The 12960-nt window shown below is 34.6% G+C and overlaps 1 protein-coding gene across 1 annotated transcript; it reads right to left on the minus strand.

Annotated features, from left to right (window-relative positions):
* Positions 1 to 3762: 3762 nt before the first annotated feature.
* Positions 3763 to 8555, minus strand: LOC111993130 (uncharacterized). Its single transcript, XM_024024999.2, is given in 5 exon segments — positions 3763 to 3996; positions 4226 to 4326; positions 4328 to 4386; positions 4503 to 4606; positions 8414 to 8555. Coding segments are annotated over 5 exon segments (408 nt in total). The 5' UTR covers positions 8523 to 8555; the 3' UTR covers positions 3763 to 3961.
* Positions 8556 to 12960: the final 4405 nt, after the last annotated feature.

The raw sequence follows: 12960 nt of genomic DNA on the forward strand, positions 1-12960 counted from the left end.
ATTTCTATGGATTTTGTTTTAGGCTTGCCTAGGTTAAGGAAAGGTAGAGATTCAATTTTTGTAGTTGTTGATAGGTATTCAAAGATGGCACATTTCATATCTTGCCATAAAACTGATGATGCAACCCACATCACTGAGTGTTCTTTAGAGAGATAGTACGGCTCCATGGTGCTCCTAGTAGTATTGTGTCTAATCATGATGTTAAGTTCCTTAACTATTTTTGGAAAATCTTGTGGGGAAAGTTAGGGACTAAGCTATTGTTTTCAACCACTTGTCACCCCAAATGGATGGACAAATTGAGGTAGTAAATAGAACTTTATCTACTTTGTTGCGTACTATAATTCAGAAAAACTTGAAAAATTGGGAGAATTGTTTGCCATTCATTGAGTTTGCATATAATCAGCGTTCATTCTACTACTAATTTTTCACCATTTGAGATTATTTATGGTTTTAATCCATTAACTCCTTTGGATTTGCTACCTTTGCCAGCTAATGAAATGACTAGTTTGGATGGTCAAAAGAAGGCTGAGATGGTGAAGAAACTCCATGAAAGTGTACGGCAACATATAGAAAAGAAAAATGAACAATATGCAACCAAAGCCAACAAGGGTCGTTGACAAGTCCTCTTTGAATCGGGTGATTGGGTTTGGGTGCATATGAGAAAGGAATGATTTCCAGCCCATAGGCAGTCCAAGATACATCCTAGAGGGGATGGTCCATTTCAAGTCCTTACAAGAATCAATGATAATGCATAAAAGTTAGATCTTCCAAGTGAGTACAACATTAGTGCTACATTTAATGTTTCTGATCTTTCTCCTTTTGATGTAGGTGACAATTCGAGGACGAATCCTTTTAAAGAGAGGGGGAATGATAAGAATCAACAAGCATCAAAGGATCTATTGCATGTTCCAATTGGGCCTATTACTAGAGCAAGATCCAAGAAGATCAAAGAAGCACTTAATGGGCTGATTCAAGAGATTTGGGATGATTCTAACACAAGACATTTAAACTTGGCCCAAAGGAAGATGAAAGCATAATAAATTTAACCCAAGCTATTAAGGGCTAATTTAGCTTAATTAGGCATGATTTATGGTGTGGATTAATGGCTGATTGATTTTCTATCTCCATACCAATTAATAGATATTTTTCCTATTCTAGAGCTGCTAATTTTAGACCAAATCCACCTTAATTTTAGGCTTCTATTATTTAGAACGTTTTTTTAGCTATTTTCCTATTTTAGAGATGTTATTTCAGACCAAATCAACTTTAATTTAGGCTTTTATTATTTAGAACATTTTTTATATTTTTCCTCTTTTCAGTCATGTCCTATAAATAGCATGCACTCATTGTAATGGAAGATTATTGAATTAAAAAAAAAAAAAAGTGAGGTTTTCCTTCTTCTTTTGGTTCTTCAAGAACCGTGAACTTATCAAAGATTCTTCTTTATGACATTCAAATTTTATACCTTCAGTTCGTGATTCTGTTATAATCATTGGGTCGAGGTCCGTTACTTATACCTTTGGTTTGCGTTTCATTTATAAACGTTGGGTTGGGATTTCTATCAAAATCTGAATTTTAGCTTTCTTGGGCAAATATTTCATTATTCGTTGTTGGGTCTCAAAGCGTGTCAATTGAGGTTTGCATCATTACCTCTATGTAGTATAACATTTCATAAGTGCTCCGATAGCAAAATTTACCGATATATTTACTTGGGACCATGTTTTGTTCTATCGATGAGGATTTCCATCATCATCATTTTTAAAAAAAAATTGGACCAGCCATCTTGAAATATTTTTTAGTTTATAGGAGCCAAATAACCAAAATGTCACGGAGGGAGAGCGATAGTGGAGCAGTGGTGGTGCCATTGATGATTTTGTTTTGGGGATTTACGATTTCACCAGTTTTGATTGGGGAGAGAGAGAGAGAGAGGTAAAAATAAAGAACGAAGTTTTTGTTTGTTTTTAATTGACTGGGAAAAGGGGGGTTTTGGTCTTTTAACTTTGTGCCTATTAAGTAATACACATGCAAGTCATGTGCCCTTCTAACACAACAATAAAATTAATATCATGGTGCAAAGTGTAATAAGAGTCATAGTTGAGGGTACAAAACGTGCATTCAAATAGTTTAGGATGCAAAGTGTAATCTGTGGTATAATTTAGAGTGGTAAAGTGTAATTTATCCCAAATTTTAGTTCTTTAAATTAAAAACACAAACACCATAATATTTCTACAACACAATTTTGATAAGTAAATGTGATCATACAATAAAATGTAAAAAGTTAATCCCTTTTAATTGTTTGATTAAATAGAATGATATGCAACATTATATACTCTAATTCCTCCAAATTTTGAGTGCTCACAATGAAAACGTCTCTACCCTCTACTTGTTTAAGTATTAGTTTAGTCCATTAAAACCTAATACATTTTGGCTTCTTCCTCTCATTCCCGCGGAGGGTTGTTCATCAAGTGTGTCTTGTTTTTCAACTCATTTAGGTTTTCTCTTTGGATATATGCTAGTGATTCCAAATATTGTAGATTTGTTGCTCTTTGTTGTGTGGATTCTCATTTGTTCAAGTTTTTCCACAGAGGTTTCCACTGCTGCTTCGAAGCATACATATTGGAATAGGGTGAAAGATGACATGGTGTAGCAAGTCCATTAGAAAATTTTCCTTTCAACTGAATCTTTCAATTTCCTCCCACTTTACTAATTTTTATTTAAATTAAAAAAAAAAAAAAAAAAAAAAAAAAAAAAAAAAAAAAAACATCCACCGTCCACTCTGTGACCACTTTGTGTTGCCACTCCAATCACCTCAACCATCACCATTGAAACCCAAAATTACACATCAACGAGTGAGAGATGTAGGATGTGGCAACTTAAACTTCTTTAAAAACTAATGTATTTGTGGAAAATTTTAAATGAACTCACTGTAAGGGTGGAATTACAGAGGAGACATTTGCTTGTTGATACACCATGTTCTTTGTGCAATGATATTGATGAAACCGTGCATCATCTATTCATGTTTTGTAGCCTGACTCGAGCTGTGTAGATAGGATAGAGCTTACCAGAAGAATTGAGTCTTTAGAACTAAAGTCAATTATTAAAGCTGGTTGGAATGAGATTTGAGCATTCCTGACAACTGGTCAGATTTGTCTGTAAATCACAATTTACAGACAAAAACAGCATATGAAGCTGTTATGCTCATGGTAGTAAATGATGTTTAGTTTGTTAAATAGCAGTAAACACCTGCTGTACAAATTCACGGAGGTATGGGGATTAAGGCAAAATACAACCATTGGCAGGAGCAAGTTTGAGGCGGTACACCAAACATGGCAAGGTAAAAAATGGCAGGTTTTAATTTTTAATAGAAGCTGGGGCAATAGTAAATCAAAGTGGAAGGGCTCTTGCTTTATTTGTAAAGACTGACAACAGGATCTTAGCAGGCTTTTATAACTAATGACTTTTTCTAAAACTTAAAACTGTTTGTCTTGCTTTGAGAGAAGCACTGTATTTGATGCATAAGGGAATAACAATGGTGATGATTCTTTTCAGTAAAAATGTAAAATGATGGTTTGTTACTTGTGCTCAGGAGGGTGAAAGAATGAATGGACCATAGAAGTTGTGTCTGCTGATCTAGAGTTGCTCATGAGATCCTTCACTGATTTTTGTATAATGAGGATTGATGCTAGAGTTCTAAACGCCCTCTTAAGGCTTGTTTAAGTAAAGTTAAACAACACAACAACAACAACAACAACATCATCATCATCATCATCAACAACATGGTGGTTCATTTAACGACTTGAGAAACCTTTTTTTTCTTGAGAAATCTATTGACATAAACATATTACACAATTTCAGTTCCTCACTATTTATTGGGGTGGGGGTTCCTAATTCCTTACACATTTCAAAGCACACCATTGGAGATCTCACAATATCACAAATGCACAACAGATAGCTTGGATGCTTAACCACAGCAAGAACCACATGCGGGTAAGGAACCTGGTGGTATAGAAATACATCTTTATTAGAAAAATGAGTGAAAAAAATGTTGAAAAAATAAAGTTGGATTCTCTTTTTTAATAAGTGAGTTTTGGCTCCCATGGGGAGATTCAAACTAGTGATCTCTTCTTCATAAGACATGGTATCAAGACGTTTGTGCTATCCCTTGATTTTTTTTTTTTTTTTTTTTAAATAATCAAAATAAATAAGGTGGGCAAAATTAACTTACTATGGTCCCCTCGAACACTGTCTAGTCCACGAACATTGTCTAATCCACGGGGCGGCCCACGTGGACCACTGCCAGATGGTCCACCTCCTGGCCCCTGGGCCACCACCATCCCATTTCTTGCCACCACCAGAGCCTTTCCTGTAAGCATCTGACTTCTCCATCTGAGGCATGTAAGCATTAAGAACATAAATTTTTCTAATAGATTAAAGACCAATTTGATAATTCAAAGCTAGTACATATATCATAGTAGAGAAGACAAGGAAAGTCTAAGAATTACCGATAACATAGTCGTAAAAAACACGCCTATGTAGTTAAGAATGGCCCAGAAGAAGTCGGTGATTGTCCTGAGCTTCCAGATTGATCGCTTGGATTTCACAACACCTGAACAAGCGTGTGTGCCAAATCTTGGTTAAATCTTGCTCATGGTAATAATAAAGAGGAACGAATACATCTACAGTCTTTTCTTTTGGCCTCAACAGGAATTGAGTTTATATTATCAAAAATTAAACTGGAGCAAGAAATGTCAAATTTGGTGACACCAGAGGCATATTGAACCCACAAACTATTCAATCAACCATGACACCAAATCACAAAAGCATCTTAAAACAATATGCAACAAAAGTTGGTAATTTCAGTCTCACATTACATTGCAGGACACATTTTAGTGATTTCAGCATCCCAATGATCAACTTTTGTAACAGAATACGTCAAACTGCCCATTGTGACAACATAAAGTAAAGCAGTGATAGAGAGTTGCATTGGCAAAAGCACACTCAAAGTGCCAAGCCTTGAGCGCCTTTTGCACCTAAAGCAAAGCACCTTTGGAAAAGCATGCTTATTGCGCATTTTTAATCCGTGCAAAAAAAGCAAGACTTTTTTATTTTTATTTTATTTATCTAATGCCATTTGTATGGGCTCTTGATTTGTCATACAAAGACCAATCATATGGTGTGATACAATAGACAAGGCCACCCCTCAATCCTCATTACAAATTCTAGAAGACATTAAAAATATCTAAGGGACCACATAGAGTGGTTGACTGGGAGTGCTAGAGCTGCTGGAGTTGAAGAAGAAAGATTCAACATGAGATCAAGTTCTAGTTCACAGCGTAATCTTATTCAAGGAGAGTGAGGCTATTATGATGATGATGATTATGTTGACAATGAATTTGGTCTTATACTTAATGAGGATTATGATTATATACTTTAGGTTTGCATTTCAGAGCTTATTTTAGGCACAGAAGTCACAATTGCCATTCTAGTACTATTTGGTCTTTACCCATTGGCCATTTTTTTTTTTTAATTCAACCTTGAACTTAATTTTGATGATGGCTGTATATATTTTGTAAAGTACAGGAAAACTATGTAAAATGTTGTTTTTGAACTTTATATCATTAGCTGTTCACCTGATTGTCAAATGGCATTTATCAAATAATATTACTACCTCCATCCCACATCGTTGGTTCAATTTAGAAAATTCAACTTTTTAAGCAAATATCATTTAATGAGTTTTCTTTAGGTTAAAAATTTATCAATTTCCAAAACTACACTCATTAATTTAAATTTTAGTGAAAGAATGGATTGCTATTTTATATAAAGGGTAAGTTTGAAAATTAATTTGTTGACTTTCCAAAGAAGACTACATTTTGACACATCCCAAAATGGAATAAAGGACCAAACAATTTGAGATGGTTGGAGTAAAAATGAACTTCATCAAGGATCGATGACATCAAAAAAAATGGATTCTAAAACACTGGGAGAGGAAAAACCAATCCATCTGTATTATTTAATCAAAAAATACATCAATATCTTTTTTTTAAATAATTAAAAAACCAAAACATCAATATCACTATTCTAAAATTAGACTGGAAATTACACACAAAACAGGAAACATAAGAACATATGCAGGAAGCTAGCTATAACTACTCAAACAACACAACTGAAACAAAGATGTTTACTTTTTCTCAATTAGAAACATTGTTAAAAAGACTGGATCATTGGACCTTTTCTTTTTTCTTTTTTCTTTTTTTCTCAATTAGCAGACATTGTTAAAGCTACCGGATCATTGGTCCTTGTCCAAAACACTTGAACATTGAAGAATTCTCAAGAAGAAGATTTTAAGCTTAAATCTAAATAGAAAATAAAAAACTAAAGTAGTATTAATATGAAAATTAAAATATAGGTCTTTCTTAACTAATGAATAGTATGTGACGTAGAGCGGGTGAATCAGTGGATCATTTTTTACTGCATTGCGATGTTGCCAATGCTTTGTGGAGGATGTGCTTCAGATTTTTGGGATCCAATGGGTCATGCCTGAGTTGGTAATGAGCTTATTATTTTGTTGGAGGAATTGGTTTGGAAGCATGGTTTGGATATTTGAAACTTAATTCGAGGCTACTTGATGGGATTGTTTGGAGAGAACAAAATTGTCGTTCGTTTGAGAACACTGAAAGCTCCTTGGATCATTAAAAATATGTGCTTCAAAGCACTCTTTTGATTGGTCAAGGAGCTGGGGTTTCACTGATTTTACATCCACTATTGAGTTTTTAGCTTCTCCTAGACCTCCTATATGATTTTTTGTACTCTCAGTTCCTTTGTGTTCGTCATCATGAACTCACAAAGATTCTATTTGATATGATTAATGAAACTGCACCTATTACTTATCATTAAAAAAATTACTGAATAAGAACAAAGATATAAGCTGAGGCCAAAAAAGGAACCAGTTCAATAAAGTTTGCAAATGTCAACAGTAAGGTTGAAGAAGAGAAAAATAATTGAAATTTAACTAAAAAAGATATTTCTCTTTTTTTTAATAGGTAAATAGAAAACTTTTACTACAGGGGGAAAAAAATAAAAGAGAAGTACAAAATGTTCATGACGATGAACAACAACACAATAGCAACAAAACAGCAACACAGCACAACACTACACAACACACCACAACACAGCAACAAGAGAGAAGTCAGGAAACTAAGCTAAGAGAAGGCATAAACTCAGAGAGAAAAGAATACTCAGTAAAACCCCAGCAACAAGACCACTCCATAAGACTGCGTTGGCATAAAATCTTTATTTCCTCCAACGTTTTCTCCGTCTCTAGTGCGTACAGTGAAGGACTCTTGAGAAACACTCAGAAACTTCTATTGAAAATGATCAGTCACACGCATGGAAAAAGGAGACCCAGAAGGGAAAATGAGGAAGAGAGAAAGAGAGAGATGAAAAACAGAGAGAAATAAAATCAAATTCCACACACCTCTCCAATACCCCCAACAAATAAATAGAAAGCCATGGCAACAAAGAACCACCGTTGGTTTGTGAATGATCAGTTGGTCATTTCCGAACTCAGCTCAATTGCTCATATAGAGATGTGCCTAAACTAGATTCCAGGTCATTATAACTTAATTTAATCAATACAAGAATTAACTAATACCTAATTTTCTGAGCTTGATTTTGGCTCAAATCAGCCCAAAATCAACCTGATTCATCAAATTTCCCATCTTTAAATCACAAAAATGCAAGAATATCATATGCAACGAAATGAATCCCAAATTGCAAACACCACTTGTTACAACATATCATCAACGAAATAACCTGGCACAAGTTCTTCAAAATCAAGTTGCAGCTCATTTCATTGCATGCCAATTCATGTCAGCTCATCAACAAGCCCAGAAATAAAGATACCAAATTATCAAATTTATAAGAGTGAGGTTGGATTTTTTTTTTTTTTTTAATTCAATCTGTTATGCATAATTCTTGGGTTCGTGGTGAAAAAAATCATAAATTTCTTTTCCAGTATAGAAAACATTTATTCAAAGCAAAACCATGTCAAAGTTAAGTTGGAAAATTTTCCCATTGATCCTGAGCTACAGATTAAAATTCAAAATTGTTGCATATCTGCAAAAGGGTCCTATCAAACTTTGTAATTAATTTTATATGTGTGTGTGTGTGTGTTTAAAAATTACAAAAAACAAATCTGAGAACAGAGGAACAAAGACGTTGGGCGATCCAAGCGAATCAATTCATCAAAAGGCATAATTATTCACAGCAAAACCGAATAATAAAAAGCCCTAATTTCACTATTCCAAACAAGTAAATTAACGACCAAAAAAGCAAATAATAGTTTCTCAAAGCAATCAGATTTATGAATTAAGCACGAATTAATCAAAGAAAAAGAGAGAGAATGTGAACGAACCTCGTTCGATGTAAGCCATGGGAGAGAGAAATTCTAGAGTCTTCGCCAAAGTCCGAATAAAGATGAATTTGATTTGTGAGAGAGAGAGAGAGAGAGAGTTGCGGTGCATATAAGGCGACCGACTCCAATTCGACGTTAGTATTTATGATGATTAGTTTGAATTACGTGTTCTCTCGGTTTTAATTGGCTACTGCAAAAGTCCAATCTAATGCTTAAAGTCTACGTGTCATTTTTTAAGTAGCCTATTTATACGTGCTTTCCGTGTTTTAGAATTTTTTTTTTTTTAAATAATATTGGAAAAACAATTCTGTACTGGTAAGAATTCGAATAGGCTCTTTAGGCAGAGAGACAACGTGCCAGTATACCACATGCATCTTTTTCTTTTCTTCTGTTGATCCCCATCAGAAGTCTCTCATTATTTTATCTACTGCATCACAGACCTTGGGGGGAAGAGCATGGCATTGCATATAATACTCTGCTATGGGAGGACTGGAACTCTACAATATGAAGCACAGAAACCAAGCTATTCTTGCTAAACTATGTTGGAGGCGGGCCAGTGAACAGGAATCCCCTTGGGCGAGAATGTTGGCTACAAAATACCTATCTCCAAGAAGAATAGCCGAAGAAGGGAGGAAGCTACCTTGCTCAAGTATTTGGATTGCTTGTAAAAAGGGAGGCCCAATATATGTCAAGGGTTTAAAATGGTCAGTGAAGAATGATGAATCAATCAAGGTATGGAAGGATTTTGGGCTCCCAATGACATCCTATGAAACCTTAACTCGAGAAGAAGATTGTCGGGGGGTTGTTTTTGGGTACACAGCTACGTGTTGTCCGCTGGAATGGTGACCTTGCTAAACTGGGTTTGTATGGGGAGTTGCATTCAAAACTTGACATCGGGTCATATAGTCCAATGACTTCCAGTGTATTTTTAAGCCTACAAAATGAGTAAAGTCCAGAGTCTCAAAAACATGATAATGGTTGAAATAATATATAATATGTGTTTGATATAATAGTTTTGATTAATAATTATAATAATAACAAACCCCAACGTTCATAAGTGAAATGCGAACCATAGGTATAAATAACAAACCCCAACCCAATGATTATAACTGAATCACAAACCGAAAGTATAAAATTTGAACGCCATAAGGAAGAATCCTTGATAAGTTCACAGTTCTTGAAGAACCAAAAGAAAAAACAAAACCTCACTTTTTATCAACAACCACAAAAATTGAATCCCTACCTTTCCTTAACCTAGGCAAGCCTAAAAAAAATCCATAGAAATATCGACCCAAGGTGCACTAGGTACAGGCAGAGGTGTATAATCCATGTGGTAAGACTCTAGATTTGACTTGCCTACAGGTAATGCGTCTAGCACAAAAACTCTCCACATCACATTTCATCTTTGGCCAAAAAAAATGTTCATGTAACACATCTAAAGTCTTCCTTACACCAAAATGACCCATTAAACCACCTCCATGTGCTTCACGCACAAGCAACTCACACATAGAACTATTAGGCACGCAAAGACTATTCTCTCTAAACAAGTACCCATCTAGTCTATAGAATTTACCAAATGCTGTCTTCTCACACACTCCATACACACTAGCAAAATCATCATCATTAGCATACAATTCCTTAATATATTCAAATCCCAATAACTTTGCATTTAAAGTAAAGACAAAGGCATACCTTCTTGATAATACATCAACCACAATATTTTCCTCACCTTGATAATGCATCAGTCCCAATTTTATACCTTCTTGATAATGCATCAGCCACCCATATCCCAAGCAAATATGATACTCCAATCACCACCAAAATCATTCAAGGAATTCAGACTTAATTATAAGATGAACAAAAATATTTATGCATTGTCTGAATTAATGAATGAATTGGTGGTAGCGGAAGGCATTCTTGATACTTCCAGTTTTGGTGCTAATATGGTTGAAGCTTCTTCTTCTCAACCTAAGTCGAAAGGCAAGGGTAAAAAGAAAAAGAAGAAAGACTTTACAAAGCAAGATAGTAAACAAATTGCCTTTGGAGTTACCAACAATGAAAAAAAAAAAAAAAAAAAATAAGTTTGAAGCAAAAACAGAAGTATGCATGTTTTTAGGATATTCTAAGGAAACTATGGGTTATTTATTCTATAATCATAAAGGTAACAAAGTGTTTGTTAACACCAATGCCAAATTTTTGGAAGATGATTATGTGAATAATTTTAATCCTAAAAGTAAAGTTGTCTTGGCTGAAATAGATGAACCTGTAATTAAACAACCAATGATGAAACTAGGGATGATGTGGCCGTATTAGATATACCACAAGATTCTAGTCATGAGATGTCTAGTACACAGGTGCCTCGTCATTATGGGAGGATTATAAGGCCACCTATAAGATTTATAGGTCTAGGAGAAACTTATGAAGCTATCTCAGAAAAGGCTAAATCTGATCCTTACACTTATGAGGAGACAATGAAAGATATAGATGCACATCATTAGGTCAAACCTATGAAATCTGAATTGGATTCTATGTATTCCAATCAAATTTGGGATATCGTAAAGGCACCTAATGGCATTAAACCTATTGGTTACAAATGGGTTTACAAAAGGAAGAGAGGGATAGATGAAAAGGTTGAAACCTTTAAAGTAAGGCTAGTGGCAAAAAGGTATATATAAAAAGAAGGTATTGATTATGAAGAAACCTTTTCACCAATAGCAATGCTTAAATTTATCAGAATTCTCTTATCCATTGTCACTCATTATGTTTATGATATTAGACAAATGGATGTCAAGACTCCATTTCTAAATGGCAATCTTGAAGAAGAAATTTATATGATGCAACCGGAAGGTTTTGTAGCAAAGAATCAAGAGCATATGGTATGCAAGCTGAAAATGTACATTTATGGACTTAAACAAGCATCTAGATCATGGAATATTAGATTTGATCAAGCAATCAAGTCATTTGGTTTTGAACAAAATCTTGATGAACCATGTGTGTACAAAAGACATCGAGATAAAGTAGTAATGTTCTTAGTGCTTTATGTTGATGACATTCTACTCATTGGAAATGATGAATGGGTAATGCAATTAGTAAATATTTGGTTGTCAAGCCAATTTGATATGAAGGACTTAGGCAAAGTTAACTTTATTCTAGGGATCAAGCTTTGGCAAGATCGCAAGAATAGAATGTTCAGCTTGTCACAAGCTAGATATATAGATAAGATTCTAGAACGGTTTAGCATGCAAAACTCCAAGAAATGTTTACTTCCTTTCAAACATGGAATTCATTTATCTAATGACCAAAGGCCTAAGACTCTTAAAGAGGAAAATACAATGAGAGAAATTCCTTATGCTTCTGCAATGGGAAGTCTCATGTGTTGGGTTTTTGTATCTCATACAAAAACACATGCAGCGGAAGTAACAAAAACATGGATCTACTTCAATCATGAAAGATAAACATGTAACCATGAATTACTAGAATCAAAGAATAGAAAGCGTACCTTGGTGCAGTGAATTTCAAAACCAAACTTGAGAATACCTTCAATCTTCATCTCAATTCCACATGGTGCCCAAGATGTGTGGTCTCTCAATCAGTCTTTTGTACATAGATTCCCAAAGAAAAATCCTTCTCCTTCTCCTTGTGGAGAAAAACTGATTTCTTTTTCTTTTCATCTTACGTACGTTAAAACCATTCACACAGTTTCTTTATTTAATAACACTTATTAAATAATGACTGATTTCTAATTGGGTTAGCCTTTTGGGCCTACCCAATTGGGCTTTAGTTTGTGGCTTGAGATGGGACCAAAGGGACCAATAAGACACTAGCTCCAATGGGCCTTGGGCTTTTCCGTCAACTCTTGACAAGTCCAAAGTTACCATTAATTATATTCAATACCACTATAAGAATATAATTGCACTCTAGGCCTTATCTATAAATTATTTCCAAGACTTTATTATACATTCAACCCCTTCATTAAAATATTCGTAGTAATACAAAGTCATTAATATTGACTGCCACTTTGAAGGTTACTACATCTTAATCCTTGAGTACCCGGTTTAATCCTTTATGTTATTCATCATATATTTATGAAATCCAATTCCATAAATATATACTTTAGTAACTCTTTACTAAAGTGGTTGGGCCCAACACTCTGAATAACCAAACCCATTAAACTTATCTCAAGAGAATATTTTATATCTCCGTTAAGAGATTATGAATTCCATCTTGAGAATACATGTCCCATCAACACTAAATGCGGCTGCCCAACATACTGAGGTTTTGACCATAACTTATAGATCTCACTCCTGATATATCAAAGCAACCTACATCTCATGATCAGGTCCATTATTCTCTCAGGATTTAGAGTTGATGTAAATAGAAGTCGTGAGCTTTATTATTCATTTGACAGTCATTAGGAGAATAATAAATCTCACAGTGGTCCAGTTCAATATGTCTTAACTCTTAAAACATATCAACATACCAACTAGAAGTCTCCACTTCCATGATCAAGACAAATCATCTTAGTTGATATGTTATAGTCTTCGCAG

Source organism: Quercus suber, unplaced genomic scaffold (assembly GCF_002906115.3).
Source record: "Quercus suber isolate HL8 unplaced genomic scaffold, Cork oak 2.0 scaffold_2, whole genome shotgun sequence".
In the NCBI taxonomy this organism is placed as follows: domain Eukaryota; kingdom Viridiplantae; phylum Streptophyta; class Magnoliopsida; order Fagales; family Fagaceae; genus Quercus; species Quercus suber.